General features: G+C 41.0%; 1 protein-coding gene across 1 annotated transcript in view; it reads right to left on the minus strand.

The window, feature by feature from the left end:
* The window catches only part of gucy2ca (guanylate cyclase 2Ca), a 26,680-nt gene extending 4,213 nt beyond the window's left edge, over positions 1-22,467 (minus strand). The window contains exons 1-23 of the mRNA XM_050070096.1: positions 21,952-22,467; positions 19,236-19,351; positions 15,780-15,847; positions 15,470-15,691; positions 15,250-15,368; positions 12,100-12,199; positions 11,841-11,952; positions 11,600-11,744; positions 9,676-9,761; positions 9,479-9,596; positions 9,264-9,345; positions 7,363-7,456; positions 7,173-7,235; positions 6,984-7,055; positions 6,605-6,709; positions 4,880-4,966; positions 3,739-3,871; positions 3,519-3,656; positions 3,039-3,127; positions 2,065-2,156; positions 1,378-1,536; positions 946-1,138; positions 549-723 (exon numbers count right to left, since the gene is read on the minus strand). Coding sequence (XP_049926053.1) covers positions 549-723; positions 946-1,138; positions 1,378-1,536; positions 2,065-2,156; positions 3,039-3,127; positions 3,519-3,656; positions 3,739-3,871; positions 4,880-4,966; positions 6,605-6,709; positions 6,984-7,055; positions 7,173-7,235; positions 7,363-7,456; positions 9,264-9,345; positions 9,479-9,596; positions 9,676-9,761; positions 11,600-11,744; positions 11,841-11,952; positions 12,100-12,199; positions 15,250-15,368; positions 15,470-15,691; positions 15,780-15,847; positions 19,236-19,351; positions 21,952-22,162 — 2,779 coding nt within the window. The 5' untranslated portion in view covers positions 22,163-22,467. The remainder of the gene's footprint in view (positions 1-548; positions 724-945; positions 1,139-1,377; positions 1,537-2,064; positions 2,157-3,038; positions 3,128-3,518; positions 3,657-3,738; positions 3,872-4,879; positions 4,967-6,604; positions 6,710-6,983; positions 7,056-7,172; positions 7,236-7,362; positions 7,457-9,263; positions 9,346-9,478; positions 9,597-9,675; positions 9,762-11,599; positions 11,745-11,840; positions 11,953-12,099; positions 12,200-15,249; positions 15,369-15,469; positions 15,692-15,779; positions 15,848-19,235; positions 19,352-21,951) is intronic.
* Between the last annotated feature and the right edge of the window lie 3,869 nt (positions 22,468-26,336).

Raw genomic sequence — 26,336 nt, forward strand, 5'->3', positions numbered from 1 at the left:
AGTGTGTCATTCTGTCAGTCAGTCATTCTGTCTGTCCCACGTTTTTCTACTCACTGACGTGGTCAATCTATGTGAAACTGCACATAGGCATTGAGGACTGGCATAGGTAGAAGGTGACAAAGCTACCAATGGGTATGGACTAGTTCACATTTAAGTATAAAATGAGGGAAAATAGAAAATGTTGTATGTGGGGGAATTGGATATAGATAAATGTGCTTCGATAAAGACAACTGGAAAAGTAAAAAGTTACACAAAATAAAAGTAGTGATAACATTTCTAGGCTACTTTTAAAATGTTTTATTAACTGTGTGAAGGAAAATGTAATTTTATTAATAATTCTACAGGCTATTTAAAAAATCTGCTCTATTTGGATATTTGTTTGTGTGGCTGACTCATTGTAAATGTGCCACATGTTATGTTGCTTTGTGAATCATGTGAACGCTTCTTTTGAAATTTCATTGTCACTTACATGTGACAATTAAAGCATTTCTATTGCTATAAAATATACTGATGCAACGTTTATGAGCAAGAAATCATGGCTTTGTTACCTGAATGCACGCCAATACGGATCCACAGAGGGATGCCGGGCAGGTGCTCCAACTGAAAAGTCCCTACGAATGCCAGGATGTCCAGGGCCATGTGGGCGATGTCCACTGCGTGTCTGTCACCGTTCCGTTTGGGCAAACCTGATGCAACCATGTACGCATCTCCTATTGTCTCAACCTGAGAGATGGAAAATAGATAAAAGCATTGTACCGTGTTCAGTAAACATGAAAAAAGTAAAAACATAATTTACCATATATAACAATCTAAGTCTTATAGAAGAGTATTAGGGCCATAGGGGACATAGGGACACAATCAAAATGTCTAAAGTGTGCTAATGCTAGTGGTTTGATTTATTCTCAGAAGTTCGACAGCAGATGATCAGGACTCATTCTGAAGTACCTTGTAGACATCATGGTGGTCGAGGATGCTGTCAAAGTTCTTGTAGATGTCGTTGAGCATGTTGACCACCTCCATGGGGGTGCTGTAGTGGCAGAGGGTGGTGAATCCCACTATGTCGCTGAAATAGATGGTCACCTCCTCAAACAGCTCTGGTTCCACTTTGCCCGTCTCCTTCAGTGAACGCACCACCGGGCTGAGGAGACACAGGGAGAGCGGACAATACTGTCATTAACTGATGGATTCTAGTAACATTAAAATATCTGTCAGTTACATTTACATTAAAGTGCTTTGAGTGGTCGTAGGACGAGAAAGCCGCGATACAAGTGCAAGTGTATTTACTGTCCTTTGTAAAAATCCTTTGTAAAATAAAAATCAGTGTAGCTTTGAACATGTTTCCTCTGACACACATCAGCAGATACAGTACAAACTTACCCAGGAAGTAGCATGAAGTTGAGGCGATCGGCTCTGTCCCTCTCAGCTTTGTACAGAGAGGTTCTCTCCTCCACCAGATGCTCCAGAGTCCTGGAGTACATCTGCAGACGACGAATCAGGTTGTCCATGTACGTCTCACTGGCCTGGTTGTGCAGGTTACTGTGTCAAAGACAAATTATATTACATTCATATCACTGTTGATGTCATTTAATGAATAAATCATGCTGTAAGAGAGCATGATGTCATGGCAATGACCAGGATTACATACATATATGGCCAAAAGTGTGTGGACGCCCCTATTTTTCGTAGTTTTGATGTACAGTTTACAGCATACAGTGATATTTTACCCCAGTAAAGTGAGTACATTTAATTTATATTGCCCAAGATTTCAGACAATATTGTGCTTTTCCCAGGTTGATGTTGAAGAACTTGACTCTAGAGTTGAAACGGTATCAAAACTTCATATCACTTCTTGCAGCCCTTCTGTAAAGTGATCAAAATGATCAATTATAAGTATTATCACCGTATTGTTGAAAATAAAAGTCCTGATACACACACTAATTTTACGATGCTTATCATGAAACTGGTAAATGTTTCATCCCTACATGTATGGGCGTAATGTTCTGGTGTCCACATAGATTTACACAGATCATAGACAGTCAGCCTAAATGAACGGTGTTGACGTACCTGAAAATCTTACCCAGAGACGACTCTATTTTCTTAAAATCTGGCCTTCGTTCTGGGTCTTCATCCCAGCAGGTTTTTATCAGCATGAACAGCTGTATACACACACAAAGAAAATAATAATAGACGAGATGAACAGAGTCAGCTGGTCTGATGCTCAGTGGGAGGCTGTTCCAAAGACGAGGAGCAAGAACTGAAAAGGCTCAATCACCCTTTGTCTTTAACCTGGACTCTGGGACAGTTAGAGTTAGAGGACCCAGACGAGCAGACCTGAGGGGCCTGTTTGGACGGTATGGTGTGAGAAGCTCAGTTATATACTCAGGTGCCAGATAACTGAGAGCCTTGTACGTGAATAAAAGCACTTTAAATGGATTCTAAAAGAGACTGGAAGCCATTGCAGGGGAGCCAAAATAGGTGTGATGTTAGAGGGTCGTTGCTGAATTTTGAACTATATAGAGCTGATGTATCACTTGATTGTTTAGGCAGGTGAACAAAGTGTTACAGCAATCGAGGCAGGAGAACATACTGTAAGAGCGTATATGATTTTTGTCTGTGTTATTCTGTGACAGAGGTGATCTACATTTGGAGATATTCCTCAGCTGGTAAAAACAAGACAGGACTACATTTTAAAAATTACTGTCCAGATTTTATTACACCTGATTTTATGTTAGGAGTGAGGGGGCTGAATTTGTTTTGAGATATGTTCAGGGCCAATGATGAGAGCTTCTGTCTCTTCAGATCTAAATTTTAAGAAGTTTGGGGACATCCAGCTTTTTATGTCATATACAACTATAAAGAGAAGCTAATTTACTGGTGTCAGAGCGTTTAAAAGACAGGTAGAGCGGTGCATCATCTGCGTATCTGTGGAAAGAGATGATGTATTATCTAAAAAGATGAAGTGTGATTAGTCCAAGCAGCTTTGTTTCATAAACAGAGCATGTTACTATAACAGAGAAGGGTTTGGTGGCTTTTCTTACCTCGATCTCCCTCTCTGATGCGTAGTCAAAGTTCAGGTCAGGCCTGAAGAAGTTCATCCCGCTGGGATACTGCACTCTGTGGATTTTTTCTGAGGAATTGGATGGCATTACTATAGTTAATGTGAGCAGGACTAAGAGCCGAGGATGATCACTGAGTCTGTGTGGTCAAAGTTTTCTGCATCAACATCCCATCTTACTGTAAAGTAGGGCTGAGTATTGGCAAGAATCTGGCATACATTATGTATCACGATACAGAGGTCATAATTTAATATACTGCAATACTGTAAGCAAGGTGAAACTTTAAGAAGCTAGCCATGTTCATTATGTTTACACTAGCAATATATATTTGAAATAAAGCAGAAGAGTCAATATTGCAATACTCTTTCTTGCAGCCCTTCTGTAAAGTGTCTCGTACTGACAGGGAAAGTTTATTTTATTGTTCATCTCTGTTTAATGGTGTGTAAAATGATCTTGGCCTACCAAGAGGGTCAGAGCAGCGCTGTGTGAAGAACGGGGTCCATCGCATAATGATCTCGTGAGCAATGATGGCGTAGCTGTAGACATCGCCTTTCTGAGACACGCCATCTTTACGAAGATGCTCCGGGGCCGTCCACACATCTGAGGGAAGGGGAGAGGAGAGGCTGACTCTATTCCCAGTGTTTATATCAATAATCAGTGATGATGAAACACTCAGTCTCACCTCTGCCTGGGCTCAGGATGGTGTGACAGCCAAAGTCAGTGATCTTGACCACCATGCGGTTGTCGACCACACAGTTGGTGGACTTGAGGCGACCGTGGACCTCAATGTTACTGGAGTGGAGATATGACATGCCCTGTAGAAGATAGTAAGCAAGACGACAGTGTTTTTAAAATGGGTTTCATGTGTTGTTTGACCCTTTCTTTCCTTGAAATGCACTGAGTGGTGCTTTAGCATCTTTAAAGCCCAGTTCAGACCGAAGATTCACAACAAAACGAATTGATAATTGCAACTAATTGCAATGCAATATTCTGACAACCTGCAAGTTTCCACAAATACAAATAGACAAGATGGTGTATCATCTGCATAGCGATGATTCTTTGTACTTCTGTGCCAACATCAGGCTTATTTTGTAGCTGAATATAATCTGTATCTCGTTAATCTCTCGTTAATGACATAGTGGCTGTAGTTGCATTTCTACTATGATGAAATGGTGAAAATAAAATGACATTAGCTTCAGATGGATTGTATTCAAAGTAAATATGCCACAATAATTTAAATAACCAGTGCACTGATAAATCAGTGAATGAGTAGGCTATGAGTGTGCGACACGTGCACATAAAATGAGCAGCAGCGACTCAATGACTGACACCGACACAGGACTGAGACCGACAGCTGTGGGGATGTGAATGAGATGGAATCAGGTTCAGCAGGGACGCAGGGCTGTTGTCTGCCAAAGCAAGCAAACACATCATCTTCTGACTTCGTTTGTTGAAACAGATGACATGCCCTATGTTTTAAAACCAGCCACTGGGAACTTGAAATCCTGAGTCGCCAGAGACACGATCAGTCGGTTTGAGTCGAGCTGAGACCGGCCAGTTCACGCTGCTGCAACCTTTTCTCTGCAACGTTTTAAAACAATTTTGTGTCGTCTTGAATCTTTGGTCTGAACTGGGCTTAAAACACTTTAAAAAAAATCATGGCCATATCAAGTATCACAGAAGGAGTGACAAAAAAAGGAAGTGACAGCTGTACTGTTATCCTGTTTGTTTTCTCCATAATAAAACAGCTGAATGAACAAACACTCAAGTGAATGAATACATGATACACCCATACATACTTTGGAAACATAAACAAACAATACCTTTGCTATGTCATACATGACTGATATCTTAAACTCCATGTCCATGAAGGTTTCATCTGGGTAGGAGACGCGGTCATTCAGAATGTACTGGAAAAAAAGGCAGATAAAGAAGTTCATGTTTTATCACTTTTACTACCATTATTACATGCTGTACTCAGTTAATGGAACTGTGTCACAAGTATGTGTGTGTGATAACGTGCATTTATACATGCGCTATTAGTGCTCTTTAAACTGTGTGTCAGCCACTTATCAAATGAGCAGTAAAGTAATTGTTAGCTGAGAAGAAAGGAGGCCACTGAGCTCTGTCATAAACAGCATGTTTGTGTGACATGAAGACACCACAGGACACAACAGAGTTAAATGAAGTGCAGTACGAGCCACAATGGAAATTAAAGAAGAACAATAGAATTAGTATAAGAACAAAATAACAATTATGACAGTAATCAAGGTCTCTATAGATGCATTATAGTCGGCCAGGCTGTAAAAAGTTACAAGACAAAACAAATATATAACTGGAAATCGCTTATACTTTAAATGAAGCTGCAAAGGTCACTCATTTTGTTATTTTAATAAAATAAAAGTAACTGTTTTTAGCTGTGGGGTCCTTTTGTATGTGGATCCAGATCTGCTTTAAAATATACACAGTGATCAGACTATCTTGGGATACATGCTCCAGGTGTTTAATTCAAGCCAACCCAAACGCCAGAATAAATGTTGGCAATGTTCTTTTCTGCAAACCACAGACATGTTACATTTGTACGTTTTATATGCAGTGGATATGTTGGAACTTTACGTTTCTTTATATTAAATTTTCAATTGTATGTTGTGACACTGCAGTGGTTAAAGTGTAGTTAAGTTTAGGCACAAAGAACACTTGGTTAGAGTTAGGAAAGCATCATGTTTTGGCTTAAAATATCTGCTTTTGTCACCACAATGATGGCTGGAAATGTCCTGACTTTCTCAATAAAAAATACCCACTTTTATCTCCACGAACAAGGCTGGAAACATCCCGACCTGTCATTAAATATACCCACTTTTATCACCACAAACAAGGCTGGAAACATCCCGACCCGTCATTAAATATACCCACTTTTATCTCCACGAACAAGGCTGGAAACATCCCGACCTGTCATTAAATATACCCACTTTTATCACCACAAACAAGGCTGGAAACATCCCGAACCGTCATTAAATATACCCACTTTTATCACCACAAACAAGGCTGGAAACATCCCGAACCGTCATTAAATATACCCACTTTTATCTCCACAACAACAGTTAAAAATGTCCCAAACTCTTGTTAAAAATAATTGCATTTGTGACTACAAACATGGCTGGAAATGTCCTAACCTCCCAATAAAAGAACCGATGTTTGTCACCACAACCATGCCTGGAAATGTCCCCAGCTTTTGTTAAAAAATACCCCTGTTGGTCTACTTGGCAGCTGTTTGGCCCAGGTATCGAGCCATTTACCATCCCTACCTTGACTTGATTAAAAACCCAGCTCAGCAAAATTGATATATGTATGAAAAGTATAAATGTTAATGTATCAGTGGTTTGCAGAAACGTACAGTGCCAGCATTTTCATCGTCTGGCGACTGCGCTGTATCTGACAATGTTGATAAGATTTGTGAACAGCAGAAAAAACGAATCTCAGCAGGATCTGATATTCAGGTAAAGTGTAAATAAGACAGTGGGGCTGTGTGAGTGATGGTCTGCTCTTACCCTGAGGGAGCCTCTCTGACAGAGCTCAAACACCCCAAACACACCGTACTCAAACTTCACCGTGCCGTAGAACTTAGTCAGGTTGTAGTAATCTATCCGCAGCAGCTGGAAGGAGGAAGTGACAGGAACGGTCGAGAGGGACAGAGTTGGAGAGAAAGGGTTAAAAAAGCATTGCTTGAACATGCTTGTTCATTCACATTATTTTAATTTTATTACCAAGACAAACCTAGAAATAAAATGTATTAGCAGGAAGATTAATTTCGTCATGTGCTAACAAAGCCAGAAATAATTATCATGGCTGAGAAAATAAAAAATACAGAGGTAGGTTGACCAGAAGTGCTTCCTTTAAAAAATGAGGCGTAACACTGCGGTGTCTTACAGTGTTGAGCTCTATCTTCTGGTCCTCGCTGAAGTCTCCGTCTGTGTGCTTCAGCTCCTTCAAGATCACAGGCTGAAAATACAGAGAAATAAGATGGATTTAAACGCTGAGTAAAACCACACGATCATCTCTTTCTTTTGGTTCTTGTTATGACTAAATGTTGGTTTTTGGGTGCTGGAGTGGTGGTACCTTCTTATCATAGCGGCCTCTGTGATTGAAGAACGTGCTGTCCTTCCTCTTATCTTCATCAATCTGTGACACACACGCACACACTTATCTGGATGTGATAACATTTCAAGTAGACAATATCTAATAATACACATTGTAGTTAATTACTGTAAATGAGGTGTGAATGTAGGTGACTGTTGAGGCTGTTTACCTTCAGAGAGACCTCCTTCTCATCCAGCGGACCAATCAGATGCGGGTTGATGTGAGCCCACCTCTTCTGCATGAGACGCTCCTTCCTGTTCTGCCTAACGTTACACACATGCACACACACTAAGTAAATACATGCATACTGAGCACAGGAAATATAAGTGGGAGGAGCTGATTCTTCTAGTGTTTCCGTTTCCCGAGCTTTCATCAAAATTATCTGCTGTTGCTCCAACATCAATGAACATTTTGTCACTGACAAAACCATGATCTTATATTTGGAAGCTATCTAGCAGAATATCAGGAGCAGGACCACACCTGTCACTTCCTGAACAAATACCTGCCTCACCCACTCCTCTGTTCCACTCTCATATTCTTTGATTCATGCCCCGGTGCTATGGCTGATTCACTGACAAAGCTTCCCCACAACACATTCAACAAAGTGGATAGAAATGAGTAATATTTTTCTTTAAAAAAACGAATCATATTGATGGTGTGGTCTTTGACAGTTGGGCAGAAGTCACTGGCATTATTAACCTTTTAAGTTGTATCTTGAGGCAGGGGTTCGACGGTTAGGTTTACGCAACAGAACTACTTGGCTAAGAAAAGATATGGTTGATGTTAGTAATGTCAGTCGACTCATGTGACTAAAGCCCTTTTTAGATAGGAATTGTGCAAATTTGCAGGAAAGCCCAATCAGTCTTTTTTCAGCATTGGCAGTATAAAAACAAAATCGGGGAGTGCAGCAAAATGCCGCCTACCTACTTTTGTTTATACAGAATGTGCCTTTTTCGGGGCAATGGGGGGCGTGAGCAAGTAACAAAACGTGTAGCTCAGCGTGTGACGTAAACAGTGACGTGGGAGGGAAGCCGCAGCTGGTCAGTCCTTCGGCAATTCTCTTAAGTCGGCCCGTTCTTCACTGTTTCCGTCACTTGACGGTTAATGGCCTCTTCGTTTGCGACGGCAAGGAGGGTGCACAATTCCTTGTCTCCCCAGTTGCTCATCTTTACAGTGTCTGTCAGGTTTGTGTTTCCCTCTTGCTACTAGCTGCTCGCTAATTCCTGCTATCAGCTGTTTCTTGTTTATCGCACGTGCAGCGTCATCAACAGCTCCTCCCACAATTCTTCAACAGCCCCTCCCGTTGCAGAAGGCCGCCTCGGTTTAAACTAAAAGGGTTCCACCAATATGTCTACCCTACGAGGCGGAAAATTGGGCACCTCAGATCAACTCGCCAATCCGGCTCTGTGTGTCTAAACGCTCGCAGCTTGCCGGCAAAACGGCCCAACATTAGCGGAAAATCTGGCAGTGTAAAAGGGGCTTAAGAAAGGGTCAGCAGTGAGGTTTAGGGAACAAAACTTCTTGGTCAGGGTTGCTGCTGCTGCTGCTGCTGTTGGTTGGTACATGCTCTGCTGCGACAACACAGTCCGTTGCGTACAGACTCTGAAAGCAAATTTCCTCTATAGAGGACAATAACGAATGAGTCTGAGTGTTAGGAAAACGTGGTTGACATTAGTAACATTAGTCGACTGATTTGGCAAAGTACCACAACATTTACTTTTAGTTTCACATGGAACACAAACACTGGTCTCCTGGGTCAAAGTCCTGTGCTTGTTGGACCCAGGGTTGACACTGGAGTTGGCTAAGAGCCCAGTGTGTCTCATACAAATGCTCGAGTGCATTGTATGTATATATCTGAGGCCGAGGGCCACTGACCAAGTGGCATCTTGTTAACGCCCCGGGAGTGAGATCAGGTTGCTGACAATTTACGCTTTAGTCAGAACTGATGTATCTTCCTGTTCTCTGGATGCAGCAACTGATGCTTCGTCTTGTTAAAATCAGCTTTACTGATGCTAAAATTCAACATGTAGCACGTGTGATACAGCTGTGAAACGTGTGTCTGCTGTTTACCTGTAGAAGATGAGAGCGATGACCGTCACCACGACAACGCTGAGACTGAGAACAATCACAATCACATCCTGCATATTTAAGCCTGGAAGCACACACACACAAACACACAGTGTTAATGACAAAAAATCTTTTACTTTACTTGTCGTATGGAGTTAAGAGTCAAGCACCATATCACTGTCCACACTACCTCTACACCATCTGTGTGTGTGTGTTACCTTCTGATGGCACAGTAGGTATGTCACTAGGCAGGTGACCATTCCAGTACAGGGCGGGGTTTGGGTCCATCTTTATGGTTTTATTTCGCTTTGTGTCAAACACTGACAGGGTTTCGTACTGAACACAGACAGAGGCAAAGTATAAAAACAAGTCTTCACACTGAGTGTGCTAACTGCTCAATGGACAGTTGTCTCACCTTGCCAGTGACAGTTGATGTGTAAATCAGAGAGAAGTTAGCGTCTCTGTCTCCGTACTCATCGAGCACATAGTGTCCTCCCATACCTGCATGAGGCAAACACACATAAATACATAAACACACAAAACAAAGATTTTTGCATTTTAATTTCCTCAAAATTGAATAATTACAAAGTAATTGTATTTTAGCTGGATCCACTACAAAATATTAATTGTGGAAGGCGTCCAAAAATCTCCAAACATAAGGAGGGGTCTTTATGACGATGCTGTGGATTTGAAAATTAAGAAAAAGTTCAACTTAAATCAACATTACTTTGTTAGAATTTTTTTACCCCAAACTTTTACACCATACCTATGAAAATAATACACCAGAATTCATAATCCACGTAATCAGGAGCCAGTAATTTGGGTAAAACTCACGTATAGTCGCCTTGGGCAGATGTGCTAGGGTCGGCACTGAGGAGACCCGTGAAGCATTTTAACTTTCCGAAACCTAACCTATGTAACTTACGGTAAAGCATGTAACTGTATGTTTAGTACGTAACTCTACGTTAAGTGCATAACATGACATGGCAGAATCGTGTTTCTTTCCCTAAACCTAAACTGCATGACTTTATTTTTCCTTCCAAAACAAGCAATGCAGTCCAAAAATCAACCCAAGAGAACAAATAATATACGATCCTGGACACTGTGTAAAAGGCTGGATCAATTTGGTTGTCTCTTTTTTATCTAATATCACCTTGTTACACTCATGAAGGCAGATAAGGCAATTTCAGTGGTTGCAGCAACCTCATACACAGATATAGAGTTTTCAAATTGCTGCATGACTGCAATATCAGACAACAATAAACCCCGTCATAAAAGTCTTCACTGTGATGTGACATTCTCTGAAAGCAATCGATAGTAATCTACAGTATTTGCAATTTGTATTTGTTTGGTTACAACATGCAAAACCACCTCGAGCCTATTGAGTTTTACCAACACATAACTGCATAATTCAATAAACATCTGAACAACTGAACTATGATTATTTCTCTTTTCATGACCTGTGGCTTTTTCCAGTGCACTAACATATAGCTACATTAATGATGTAGCCACTGTTGCGTCACCTATTGGTTTGTGGACTTGCATTTTAACACCTCGAGTTTAGCATTTTGGCAGACGCCATCTTGGGTTTTTTGGAGCCAGAAGTGACCATATTTGGATGAGAGGGTGGAGCTGTGGAGGAGGAGGGGTGACTCTGACTAGGAAGCCAAGGTGCCTTGTTGACAGCCTGTCAGTCAAAGTGACCACACCCTTATTTATACACAACTTTCAGCCTCAATCACATATAAATGGGTGACTTTTGTAAAAAAAAAAAAAAATTCTCCCCCTGTACATTAACTATAGAGACCAAAATGCTTTTTGGACAACACTATTTCTGCTGTAAAGTTGGGCATTTTAACATAGGGATCTGTGGGGATTGACTCGCTCATGGAGCCAGCCTCAAGTGGGCATATTAGCATGGATGAATTAATGGACAGGCCTTCCAATCACAGGCCCATGGGCCCAAAGTATCAGAGGCCTCCCTGGCCTTCACCTGCAAAATGTCACTCAAATGAACACGCAACAACCACAGGAAGAGACACAAAACACCTACAAAGTGACACAAAACAGCTGCAAAGAGACAGACAGAGACTCACGACTATGAAAAGGAGCAAAACAGCCATGAAGAGACATAAAATGACTGCAAAGAGATTCAAAATTACCACAAAGAGACACAACGCCACAGAGAGATGTGTAACGATCACAAACAGATGCAGAACAACAACAAAAAGAGGCTAAATGACTATAAAGTCTGCGTGTCTTGCTCCTGTGTAGAAGAGGTTTGTTTCTTCTGCCTCCCGTTGTGTTGCCAACCTTGAATTCTCACAGATCATACACACCTTCAAAAGAGGCGTTTCCAAAAGGGTTGTCACTCAGCGGCACATCACTGGATCCCCTGTTGCGTCGCTGATTGAGAATCGTCTCTCTGAGCACTTTGCCAAACAGCAGAGCCCCGTCATGGTACCCAGCCACATAGTCATTGATCTGCTCATTAGATAGAACAACAGACAGAAAAAGTCAGAGCTATGCAAAACATATTTCCCTAAGCAGTCCTGTTTGGGTGTTTGAGTTGCTTCTCACCGTGTCGTTGTATGTTGGGTCTGATCCATTGTTATACTTCCTCTGTGGCAAAGTAACCACCACTACATCCTGCATACTCTCACTGGATGTTGTGTTGGCATAATACCCAGGGCTGGGGAAGGTAAAGGGTGTCTGCTGTTACTTCTGTACATTCAAAATGTCAAATCTCTAAAAGTTTTACAGTATATTCTAATTTCTTGCTTTGAAGCTTCATGGTCACTGTGTTTGTGCAAAATGGTAAAATCACAGAGAGGCTTACTTGTAGATATCGAGGAGAATGAACACCATGTCCTGAGGAATGTCGCCCACAATCTCCTTCACTAAGACAACATCTTTAGGGCCCCCACACATGATGACAACTGAAATAAAGAAATCAGTTTTACTGTAACAAGAAGGTAAATGTTTGAGGTGTACTGTTTTTAAGCACTGGTTACAATCTGTCAGTGTCACTATCTACGTCATAAATCTGGCAGAGCTAGCTAGCATGTACTGCATAATAAAAACACCAGGGAGGAGATAATTTTAAAGTGGCTCCAGGCATAGTCCCCAATAATGTGGCAGTGTATTTCTCTTCTCTGCAGAGACCCTGCCCTTCTTACTGTCAAAATTGGTGAGGCTACATCTTCTCCTGCTCCCCTATCCTGTGGAGTCCCCCAGGGCTCTATTTTGGGGCCCATTTTGTTTTCGCTGTATCTTCTGCCCCTTGGTCTTATCTTAAAGAAACATGGCGTCGCTTACCACCTATATGCAGACGACTCCCAAATTTACTTGCCCGTCAAAAGGCTCAACAACGGCTCCCTGACGCCCCTGTTTGAGTGTCTCAAGGACATTAAGCCATGGATGGTGCTAAACTTCCTTAATATAAATGAAAGTAAAACGGAAGTTGTTGTCTTTGAATCAAATGGTGCTAGTCTAGTTTCTTCCAGTGACTTGGGTTTCCTGCAGCCCTATGTTAAACCTGTGGTCCCTAACCTTGGCGTTAAAATTGCTCTTAAACTTGAAAAGCAGGTAAATGCTGTAGTGAAGTCCAGTTTTTATTATTTGAGGCTTGTATCCAAAATCAAACCTGTGCTTTCTTTTAATGACGTTGAGGGGGTTATCCATGCTTTTGTTTCTAGCCATTTGGATTACTGCAACGCACTGTATGTGGGGCTAAGCCAGGCCTCCCTAGCGCATTTGCAGCTTGTTCAAAACGCGGCAGCACTCCACCTAACAGGTACATGGAAGCGTGAGCACATTACACCCATCCTGGCCTCCCTCCATTGGCTTCCGATCAAGTTTAGAATTGATTTTAAGATTTTATTGTTTGTTTTTAAAGCTCTGAATGGGCAAGCTCCCCAATACATCGTCAACCTCCTAAAAGTGTACACCCCCTCAAGGTCACTGAGGTCAGCCGATCAGCTGCGGCTTGTGGTCCCAAAAGCCGTTTGAAAACGAGAGGTGACCGCGCCTTCTTGGTAGCCCTAGGCTATGGAATGACCTGCCTGCCCATGTCAAAATGGCCCCCACTGTAGAATCTTTTAAGTCCCGCTTCAAGACCCACTTGTTTTTCTTGGCTTTTGATTCTGGTTGACGAGTAGACCAACCTGTCTCTGTGTCTTTTTATCCCTTGAGCTTGCTGTGCTGTCTGTATCGCTTCGGTATCTACGACCTGTATATTTCTTATGTGTATTTCTGTATATTTCTGTATATGCTTATGTGTATTTTTGTGCAGCACTTTGGTAACTTCGTGTTTTTGAAATGTGCTACATAAATAAAATGGACTGGACTGTGCCTGGATTTTCTGAGGCCTATTTATTTTCCTATGTTCAACGTTCCTGTGCACAGCGCACAAGTGATGTCAGGACTTTAGTTAGAGCAAGCGATGAGGTGCCAGACTGTAAGCAGCACACATCCAAGAGGAAGCTACAGGAAACAGGGAAACAATGCCAAAAGAATAATAACACAGCGAGTCTACAGCGAGGCGAAACGTCAAGAGGACAGACAAATCTGAGGTTGGCTTTCACTTTTACTTTCGCTGGCGATACTGTTTACAAACAGCAGCCGACAATTCCTGCATTGTATCCTTTTGAATTAATTTAGTGCTCAGTTATTTGATTCAAACATAGCTTAACCATGTCATGTGATATGCTACCTCATTAAACTTAAAGAACAATTATTACTGTGACTGTAAATGACCTTCAGCATGCTCTATTATAGTCATATAATTTGCTTTTATTGTGTTAATAAAATTGTAAAGGTGGGTGCTCTTACTCTAAAAGAGTTGGTTGCTGTTACTTAGAGAAACCGAACAAATGTGTACAGCGTTAATACCGGTCCTGCCACTTTCCCCCTGACACTGCCAGGCTCTGTTAAACTATAACGGCGACCGGCTGTGCATCATGCCGACGCTAAAGGACGCCTTTTTTTTTGTTGGTTTCTGATGCTGCAAGTCACTGCCCAAGTGCTGGCTTTCCACAACTTCGGAGTAAGACCAGGCTTGTTCATAATATGTTTGGAGATGAAAATAAAGCTTTGTGAACCATCAGTTAGAGAGCCAGACCATTAATCGTCTGTGGATGCTACAGTGACCACTACAGATAATTGCGGATAAACATTTAATATCAAGGAACTCTACATTATAGACACACTGGACTGTACCTATAACAGCGTGGCCACAATTCAGTATACTGACTAAACACAGTCCAGCCATACATTAGGGTCTGACCCAGTTTTGTTTCTTGGTCACTCCATGAATGCTAATGTTGTGACTGTTCTGATTAGATAACTGCAGATATGACATGGTGTTTTTCAGGTCAACATAGTCGTTTGGTTTTCAAGCTTTGTTGGAGAAATGACAGCTCAGGAAGAAATACTTAATGCACTGAAGGGCCTGGTCTCACTCCGCAGTGGCTTGCAGTGTCAGGAACTAACAAAAAAAGGTGTCCTTTAACGTTGGCATGATGCACAGCTGGTTGCCATTATAGTTTAATGGAGCTCGGCGGCGTCAGGGGGAAACGCGACAGGACAGGACTAAAGTTAAGGTGGTGAAAGTCCGAGAAGAGTGAGTGGGAGGGGTGGTGGATGGGTCCAACAAATGACGACTTTCACACGAGAGAGCGGTGTTCATGTCCCGTAAGATTCTAAAGCCAAAACCTGTTCTTTTTTCCTAAACCTAACCACGTGTTTTTGTTGTTGAAGGAAACAAAAACATCAAGAGACTGTATGTCAAAGTTAAATTTTCTGTGAAAACACAAGTGTATTTTGAAAGACAATGCATGCAACAGGCAGAACTTGACACGGCGTCCCAGAACGTCAACAAGCAACGCACCCAGGGTACCTTCCATGACCAAACGTCAATATGGGACGAGGCTGGAGTGAGAATGTGTTGCACTGAGATGAAACTCAAACAAAATAACAGAATACCCACTGTTGCTGTGTCTTTTCTTAGCGGTGAGTGCAGTCTTCAGGTCGACTTCCCCACGCAGCATCTTTCTGTCTGTCTTTGTGGCAAAGCTCTCAGAGGGTGCTTCCAGTGCGTTGATGTACCTGTTGCAAAAGCAAGGAGATCAAACAAAAACCTTACACATGCTGTAGCACTGAAGGAAGCTGCAGGTCAATCAGGTGAATCGCAAGCTGTGCTGTCTCACCAGAAGCAGTCCTCAGTGACGTTAACAGGCTTCTTGTAGACGTACACCTGCTTCCAAATGTCACTCTTAAATGGCAAAATTTCCCCCATAAAGTTGACGAAAAAGTCTGCGATCTTGCGTCCTGGAGGCAGAATGCGGGTCAGTTTGGGCTTATAGTCACATGAGAGGCCGAAGCTCCCAGCAGAGATGACGGGAATGCTCAGGGACAGGCCAATTTCATCACTGAAGTAGATGGAGGGGAGGGTTAAAAGTGAGACATTAGTCAGATATTTGGTGATAGATAACTAAAAAGAAACAGAGGCATACTCACTCCACTAACTGGAAGGTGGCGTACGTGCAAGAAGGGCCCAGCATGACGCACCCTAGTTTACCTGTATCCTGCAGAAAGGCATAGAACATGTATTCTGTCATCACAGAGACACCTACTAGCGGTTCAGCATACAGCATTGAATTTGTACTACTCAGGCAGCTGCCTCGCCCTCTACTACTATGATGGTAAACCCTGTAATGAAAATATTATTAGTGCAAAATGGTGAGTCTGCAGAGAAGTGGTTGATCAGTGACTGTGAGGTGCTGACAGCTGAAATTGACCTTTTATGCCTTTTACACCTGTGGCTGTAGGTAATGTGTTTTCGGATGTCCATCCACCATCCATACGTACGCACATATGTACGCACATCTGCATGGAGAAAATTTCTGCAAGGTCAAGATCATTGTGATCTCATGTTGTAACCTACGCCATAGCCTGACGTGCACCTCCACAGAAATGTAGCCTAACTACATATTGCAGTGACGCAGACCTCCTGTCTGTCTTTGTACGCTGAAACCATTTTCCTCAGTGGAAACGAAGCTTTTATTTACTTTAATTTCTAGGAAAATAAACAATAAATTGTGAAGACAATAAAGCCTCCACAAAAATAGCATTTTAAGTCTTGTGATTTATCCTGGCTTCATATGAGCAGAGGAAATCTCCGCTCATCGCTAGGCTAATTTATACAATGTAAAATGCGATAGGCTTGTGCTAATAATGTTAGCATGTTGTATTTGTTTGGAAAACGTGTTTAGTATAAGACAGTTGTTGACAGCTGTAATCAAACCAAATTATGTATCGTTACCTTTGTTAAATGTCTTTGTTGTCCCTGGCTTTATATGAGAAGAGGAAAAGGTCGCCTGCCTCTAGGCTAATTTATACAATGTAAAATGCCATAGGCTTGTGCTAATAACGTTAGCATGTTGTTTGGAACACATAAGACAGTTGTTTTGTCAGTGAACCTAGTGAGTTGTAATGGAGCCAAATTGTGTAGCGTTACCTTTGTTAAATGTTGCTGTTGTTCCTGGTTTTACTTGAGTAGAGGAAAAATTTGCTCGCTGCTAGGCTAATTTATACAATGTAAAATGCCATAGGCTTGTGCTAATAACGTTAGCATGTTGTATTTGTGGGGAAAATGTGTCCAGATAAAGACAAGTGTTTGTCTGTGAATGCTGTGAGTTATAGTGAAGCTGATTTGTGTACTTGTGTTTGTAACTGTCTCTATTAAGCCATGTTTAATTTGTGTTTAATATGTGTTTTGAATCAACGAAACTTTACAGCACTTCACAGAAACCTCCGCCGCTGATCAGTGTTTTGGAGGTGTAACTGCAGACTGACACAGACACACCACTCCACAAGTATAAATGCTTACAACGGCGTAGGCGACGTACGTAGGTATAAATCCCGCTATAGAGATTAATCTCTTCAAATTTGGCACAAACATCTACTTTGAGTCAAGGATGAACTGATTTGAATTTAGTGGTCAAAGTTCAAGGTCACTGAGTCCTTGTTCACTGCATTCTCATCAATTCATAGCTGAAGAACGCCTGGAGAGAATTTCTTCAAATTTGGGACAAACATTCACTTGTTCCAACAATGAAGAGATAAGACTTTGTTGGTCAAAGGTCACTCACATCAGTTTCCATCACATTTCAGAATTTCATGATATCTCATGAGGGCCTTCAGGGAATTTCCTCAAATTTGCCAAAAACTTTCACTTGGACTTAACAACAAACTGATTATATTTTGGTGGTCAAAGGTCAAGGTCACTGTGACCTCGCAAAACATGTTTGTGGCCTTAATTCTGGAAATCATATGCTAGTTATGACAGAATTTCACAAAAATGTCTAATAGGATAAAATGATAAAGTAGTGACATTATATATCCAAGAGGTCAACTTCACTGTGACATCGTAATGTTCTGCAAAAACACTTTTCTGGCCATTATTCAACATCGTATCTCAGGAACAGAAAGGGAGACATTTGATTATTTGATACTGGATTGATCAGTTCAGATGTGTGTGAAGCATTCATGTTTTCACAGACATAGAGGTAAACTGTAAGTGTAATTTGACGGGTTTGTGGAGGCATATGACCGCAAAGTGGCAATTCTAGTTTACTGACACTTTCACATACCGTCCTGGAACTAATTTGACTAAATAACTCATATATAATTTTAAATTTATGTAAGCCATGATAACCACACTGTCACTGAGCCATAGACATGTAACTGTGCCAACGAAATGATAATCAAGGGATAATAAACTATCAAACCACAAAAAGAGGAACTTGTTATTACTGTACACTAAACCACAGTGAGTGAATACAGCAGCCTGGTTACACTCCCAGGGCGTCCAAATACACTGCTTGGGCGGTGTTTAGCATCTTTGTCAGACGCACCAGGCTTTCTATCAGCTCTAATGTAAACCTATCTGTGTCATTATTAGATGCTCAAAGCAACAGACAGAGTTTCAAGGGCATGGTCAGCGCAGGGTGGGTAGAGATGGAGGTGGACTTTGACCCAGTGTTCAAGACCATCAACCATCGACATTATCGTTTGCAGCATTTGTGTCATTCTAAGTTGGCTGTTTGTAGCGACACACCGCGGCCTTTTCAGCCGTGTTTATGCAAATCAAAGCCAGGGGGATTTTTGATCTCTACCTAATCATTTCCATATAGTTCAGTTGCCTGAACATAACCAGTGACCCCTTCTTACTGCTGACCCTTTCTGTGTCAAGACACAGCGCAGAAGGCTACCCTCGGCGCCATTTTAATAACGCAAAAAAACACCAAGTGGCGGCGAAGTGCAGCTCGCCACAGTTAAATTTTTCTGCAGCCAGGCAGCAAGAAATTCTTTGTAACATAGGTCAATGTTCAACTAGAAACTAGAAAACAATGTTTTGATGCATTGGATGTGCTGAATGTGCATATTAAGGCAGTACAGGAGGAGGTGCACATTAATAATCCTCCAGGACTGTAACATGCTCATGTTTAACCCAAACAATGTGTCATGTGACTGCAGTTGCTTCACATCCAGGTCGGAACACCTTCTCACTACAAACCAACCGCACCAGAGTTCATTTGTAAGCAGACCAAGACCACCTCTTCAAGAAGGTCTCCGGTTGTTTTGGTGCACACCTGAGTGTGATTGCTGTGTTCACACCTGCCCAAACGAACCGCATTAAAGGGGCAAATGAACTTGAGCTCGACAGGGCAGGTGTGAAAGCACCCTCAGATTTAATTCCTCGGATCTTGTCACTATTTATGGTCGTTTACTTTTCTACAGTAAGATTCTATATTCTGTCAGGAAGTTCAGGTACATAAATGGTTTAAGCAGCATCTCATGCTCTCAGTGCCTCTTCACCTAAAGCATTTTCACCCTTAATAACACCCTTAACTGTTTTGAACTTGTATGCACTAAAAAACCCTTTAAACATCTTCAGACATCCACACTCACATAGAGCATCTTGAGGATCGCCACTCCCTCACAGGTGCTGCTCCCGCAGCCTTGCCGGTTGTACATGGTAGTGTTGAACCCATTGAAGGTAGCTTTCAACGTGAAGTTTAAAATACCTTGGGGCATGGAAAGAAGATAAGAGTGATTAATATCAAAAAATGAACTCATTAATCTCTTTGGGCTGTTAAGATTAGATTATATTGACTTTATCACTCACTTAATTTAGCCTCTGACTTCTCCCATGGGGAATGTCAAGAATTACAGCATGCAATAATACAGAACATTACTAGAGTTTCAAACTGATAATAAGATGACTAACCTCTGACAAAATAAGCTGATCATGGGTTATTTTTGTAAACAATAAGTCATCTTAACAGGTTTTTACATTGTAAAATCATAGGTATGTTTGGTTGACAGGGAACTTTAATATATTACATGTAATTTCTAAAAATGGATTTAAAGCATTTGAGAAAAAGCAGTTTACACAAGTGGTCCCCAACAAAAGGTCAGGACCCCGCAGGCCCTCTCGGCTTATATAGACCTGGTATAAGGGAGGCTTGAAACCATTGGTTCATGCTGTATCTAGCTTTTTGTTTGATTGTACACATGTACACAGATCAATACCATGGACTTATTTCAACCTAACTGCCAGGAGAAATGTTGGCATTGTACGTTTCTGTACCCACAGGTACGTTACACACTGAAACTTTACATTTCAGCAACACGTGGTCAGGTTTAGGCACAAGAATACTTGGTTATGGTTAGTAAAAGATCATGTTTTGGCTTAAAATACCTGATTTTACAACACATTCTCACTCTGACCTCGTCACACATTGACGATTAAATCATGGACTTTCCATGCCCACATGCTGACATTAAAGGACATTATTTTTTTGTTGGTTTCTGATGCCACGAGTCACTGTCCAAGCACCGGATTTCGGCGACTTCAGAGTGAGACCGGGCTCAGTTTCATCTGTAACAACAGAATTGTTCCTAGTTCATGTTGTTCTGGGGACCGTTTTGAGTGCGACACAGTATAAGAGCAGTGAGATCTAGTGACAGCTAAATGTGTTGACTTCTGGAATTAAATAAAGTCCCACTTTGCTGGGATGAGTTAAAACGTCGCCCATTTTGTATAGTTTATAAAGAACAGAACAGAGTGAAACACTATCCCTGCTGGAAATGCAGGGATGTCTCTGTTCTTGTGCCAGTGTCCCGCTGGAAAAGCAGCAATGGGTCGTGTCAAACACACACGTTTGTTGCCCAAAAATCTGCTGCAAACACAGCAAAGAATCGCCGAATTACAACTGGTTCAATGTTTGTTGGTCTCGAGCAGTGGTCTGCAGCTTGGCAGGCATACATGCCATCCACCATCTCTTCCATCTCCCGACAACAAAGTCAGCTCTATGATACATATGAAAATGTTACGTATTTATGGTTTGCAGAAACGTACAATGCTAACATTTTCTCCTTGCCACTAGCCTGTCTGGTACCAACCACAATGTGTTCATGGTACTGAGCAGCAAAAACCATCAAGGACAGAAGACAATGGTAATGATAAAAAAAAAAAAAAAAAAAATTCAAAACAAGATGTTTGCAGTTTTAGACTATTTTATTTAGTTGTGCGTTAAAGGCAGTGTTGTAGTGGAGGGTATACTCAGGTATACGGAGTATACCCACTTCTTTTTCTGTCCATTGACAGTATACCCAGCTATCAGCTAAACAGCCATTGTAATATATAGGAGAGTATGCCCACTTCCTCATCGGTAACCTACCTATCTACCTAGTAGTGCACCCACCTCATCAACTACCACTACACCACTGGTTAAAGGTATTTCTTGGCCTCAGAAACAGCAGCATCTATTGTTTTGGAAAAGTTCCTCTAATGTGTTAAGGCATTTGAAGTTTACATTTCTCGAAGTTTCGTATTAAAAAAGGCACCAAATGACATCTCTTATCAGAACCAGGACTGAAATATTTCAAAGGACATTCACGCTTACGTCCCAGCCTGGCCCTGATATTCAAAATCTAGAAACTAGTGCCACAAAATTAACTGAGATATTATCGAAATTGCAACATGGCTGTGTGCAATAACCAGGATATGTAGGAAGTGCAACTTTTTGATGGTGGTAAAACGTGTCACAGCATACCATGAGTGACAAATCATATTTATTAATTAATTTATTTATTGCATATCGTGCATGAAAACAAAAAAATAACTGTAAAGTAAATTTAAAAGCCTAATTAATTTGTGAATCTGTTTTTTTAAAGGTTATTTATCTGTAAAAAGCTTCATCTGGCAAAAGAGAAAAAGAAGCCTGAAATAACCCCTCAAATCCAATGATCAAGTTGGGCTACTTTAATTTAACATTTTAATCCTTTATCATCATTTTTGAAATAATTCACACAACAGTGGTGAGGTCCTCTTACTCAGCAGCAGAGAAAGTAGTTCATACATTCATAACCAGCCATCTTGACTTAATAGTTTTCACTCTGAGCTGTTATCACTTAACTTACAGTTATTTAAAACTGATGTTCATCCATATCACTTGCCTCATATCATTTACCTTCTGACAGCCAGGGTTGATTTTTCAGTTTTATTTTGTTAGTTTTTAATTTTCAAACCATTTTTACTGGCTGCCGTAAATCAATTCGTTTGCAGCTTGTATTAAATTATTACTATCTGAAACATCCATTCAGCCTTAATAGTCCATACCATGCTTAATGTTCTCCTCCGTGTCCTCTGCAATGGCTTGTTCCACTGCATCCCGCACAAACGGCATACTCCACTCATAAGTGTTGTCCTCCACCAGCACCACGTTCATGTTGTATTCATGGTTCGATTTCAGACAGTCCTCCAGCATCTTGTTGGCGACCACCGCCATTATCAACACTCCCAGGTAAAGTAAACTGTGCCAGCTGTTCATCTTGCTCCTTGAGATTTTCTTCTGTTTCCCTCAGAATTTTGAGTCTTTTCCACAGTTTCTACATGTCAGGAAAAAAACATAACCCTGTTCAGATAAACAGGACGTCTGAAAGCAGGTTAGTACAACAAATTCTCTCCACTGATGACATAAGTCCAAAAACAGAAGTGAGCACGGCCCTTTGGTGACTAAGTCCCACTGTGTCTTGATTCACTGTCCAGCATTCAGATAAGAGAAGAAAATCGGATCTGAAACCACTTGTGGAAAATGTGGATTGAAGACGAGAAACTTCTCAGTCTTCACGCCAGTTGTTTCCTCTAGTGAAAGCCTGAGATCAATAATCCTCCAGCTTGGTATGGGCTGGTCTACCTGTCCTCCAGACGTTAATGAACAACAGTCAAGTGACAGTCAGTGCACCAGTCCGAGGGTGGGCAGGACAGGAAAGACTCCCACACTCTGACTGACACCTCGCTGAGAAACTTATTGCGCTCATATTTCATCCTGTTTGTAAACATGAAGTTAAGACCTGCCTCCACATTACAGCTCCTGTCTGAATAACATCAAAGATTACTCCCAAATCTCTTCTTCTGTGGTGACTAGCCTTTCCTGTCATAGCCTAACATGTAAGAATACAACAGCAGTATCATTTGACACTAGCAGATTAACTGTAGTCATGACTTATAGACCGGCAACAATCATGTCATTTAATATTTCTCCCGTTTGACACAATCTGGTTTGTTCTGAAGACTCTTTGTTTGAGGCAGTGGCGGGGGAAAGCTTTCAATGTGCGAGGGGCAAAGGTCACAGGAGGCCATAAAAGTAAAGGCTTGTGTGGAGCTGATAAATATTGTCTGCTATAAAAGCAGGGTGGATTAAGCCTATAAAAGTCTTGGCCAAACTGCTCGTAAACCAGTGTCACCTCATGTGGAGAAAACCAGCTTTTATCCTTACGATACAACTCTAAACCAAATAACGAAAGTGTACGACTGCAAACACAGCAGTTTATTTGTGTTCATTTGGTTACAAGACAGCCACTGAGCCTGCAGCTGAATGAACATTTTACCCACTCGATGATATGTGTTACACTGAGTTTGTGACAAAAGTTTAGTTGTCCTCACATGCTTCCATCATGAACGAAGAATCCAAAAGGTAGAAAATTCTTGATGACTTAAGGGGGGCAGCGTTTAACAACAGCTAAACTGTTTCAAAATATCCATTTGCACACTCTTACACAACTTGTACAGTATACCATAAAACTTCACTTAAAAGCCCAGGCCCAGTTAAACACCCAGTCCCTTTTACCAGGCGGTGTAGCTACACATTTTGACAAATAAATGCCTGTCTCAATTAAAGGCCTGGTCTGGTTGCCAAACAGTTCTTTTCTTTTTATAGAAGTTCTTTGGATGTAAAAAAAAAACAAAAACAGGTTGTTGGCTATCTCAAAGAATGTGTCCATTCATTGATTACACTCTAAGTTATTCATATTCCTTTAGTTCACAAGAGTCCTCAGATCAAATGAATCAAAAGGGTTTTTCATAAAAATTAATACAAGTTGTGAGGATTGTTTTAACAAGATAAAGTGGTCTGTCGGAGATAGATCAAATTAATGATTTATAATTTATATGTTATCTGAAGCCTAATTTTTACACAAGTAATATACATACTGGTTTAAATAAACAATTTGATCATATTTGCCATTTTTGCTGAGCAACAGTTTTGTGCAAATGGGATTTAACGCCTGTCCCATATAGATGCCCGTCCCAAATATAAGCTTGTAGATTTCAGTGATTTAAGCTAATAATAGCCAGGGCTATAAGTGACATTTTACGGTAATCCAAATCTCATTTACGTAGTCGTATGCCCAGTACTTCCCAAACACATGAAATGAAACTTCTCGTGTGCACCAAGCTAGTCTTTGGTTTGTCCACTCTGGGCTACTGTAGAAACAACATGGCAGACTCCATGACTGAGGACCTACTACTGTATATAGCTACATAGTAGATATATACGGTTCATGCTGAAGGCTCATTTATGCTCAACGTTAAATACGGATCCGGATACGGACAGAGCCTTCTGTCCGTGCTCCGCGTTCATTTCGTCCGTATTTCTGCACGTTTCCATAAAGCTTACGGATACGGGCCAAACGGAGCAGTACTACCGGGAACCGTGGGGGCAGTGTTGTTGTCACTACCCGATTCGTAGCTCTGGTGAGACACGAAGAAGAAAGTACTAGTACTAGAGAAAAGAATTCTCCATCCTCCAGTCGCGATGTATTTAACGGCCTCACCGACCACCGCCTCCTACAACGCTGCCTCTGTTTTTGTCTTTTATGCAAGAGGTACATTATCAATATCTCCTCCACAGTCGCCATGTTTGTTTTTGAGTTTGTTGCTGTCATAAACTTTTGACTCTGGGCTGCCCCCTGGTGGATATATTGGTTAACATCTATGCCAGCGTAAAGGACGCATGGAAGTATGTGGGCAGTGACGGTAACATCATTTGAAACGGACGTATACATTTTCGTACGTAAAGGGAGCATAAATGGGCCTTAAGGCAACAAAAAAACAGTGGGTCTCATTCATGAGACGTAAGCAGAACAAATTTGTGTATAAACTGTTCGCAGAGGGAAATTTGTGTGTATTTCAGCATTCATCAAGATGTTAATAGCTCCAATGTTGTTGTAGGTACTAACAAAACACCTGCTTCAGATGCTCGTAGAGCTTGTGTGAATAAGAAATGATGATACAGAGTTAACGGCACTCATTACCTCCTTCCAAGCCTTTGATTTACCTATCTCTGTCACATTATAAACAAAAGAAAATGAAATGTATTTCTCAACCCCACTTCACCTAAAATAACTTCAGTCTCAACGTCGGAGGCGTTTTTCTTTCTCTCTCTTTCTCTTTTTTTGCTTGCTCCATGTCTGCAGGTCGACAGGATGCACCTATCCATAGTAATCATCACCTCCATATATGGTGGTCACTGGCTATTCATGGGCAGGGATGTATGCTAATTGCTGACAAGCAGGAGCACTGTCAATTTACAATTGATTGGCATTCAAGAAAATACACATATGCCTACAATCACATACCGCGGCGCTCATGAGTCCAGTGCAGGTTTTAAGTATCAGGGTTTTTTTATGTGCAAATCTACTCACAGATTTACTAACATTTCACGAATGAGACCCAATGATTCTTATTCTCAGAATATTATACAATGATGAAAACATAGTAATGAATATCATTTTGCATTTCTGCCAATATAAACCCCTAAATCCAACACACTGGACCTTTAAAACTCCTCTGCATAAACAGTCTCATGCACAGACGTGTAGTGCACCTGGGTAACTTAATGGAATGCAAGAGCAGAGTTATAAGGCACACACTTTTCCAGCATTACGTGCTTGCCAAAGTGCTTTAGATAATAAGGTTTCAGTGACTTTATACGACTGAATAAATGAGATGTGGATTTTACTGCACGAGTTGTAAGAGAGTTTATTAACAGATGTTTTGAAATAGGCTGGTTGTTTAAAGCAACCCCTTTTTATTCCAGTTCATAAAGAATTTTGTCAGTTTTTTGATTCTTCGTTCACTGTGGAGGCTTACATGAATAAGTTTACTTCTGAATTCAGTGTTACACAGTGTAAGCAGTTGTTAGGCTCTAAAAATGCTCATTTTGTGGGTGAAGTGTTCCTGTAAATGCATTAAAATATTTTTGACATCTTCAAAATTTCATCTCCTGGTGAAAACACCCTGATTTTAACACATCATGCTAATAACGTCATTACAGCCTGATAAAGTCAGGATTCTGATTATCACAACTGTCACACCCAGTTCATCATAGCAGCATTAAGGTCAGTTAAAGTGAGCATATTCTCTCTCTTAAATAATAAGGTGATCTTCTATAATTTTATTGTCAACAAATCTCTTTGAAAGGCCAAAACTGACCATGAATGTATCACACTAACAAACACTGTCTGTGTAGCCAGAAATACAGTCAGGTCCATAAATATTTGGACAATGATACAGTTGTCGTTATTTTGGCTCTGTACACCACCACAATGGGTTTTAAATGAAACAATGAATACCTGCTTAAAGTGCAGACTCTCAGCATTCATTTAAGGCTTTCTTCAAAAATGTAGTATGAACCGTGTAAGAATTACAACCATTTCTTCACA

This window comes from Epinephelus moara, chromosome 18 (genome assembly GCF_006386435.1).
Source record: "Epinephelus moara isolate mb chromosome 18, YSFRI_EMoa_1.0, whole genome shotgun sequence".
In the NCBI taxonomy this organism is placed as follows: domain Eukaryota; kingdom Metazoa; phylum Chordata; class Actinopteri; order Perciformes; family Serranidae; genus Epinephelus; species Epinephelus moara.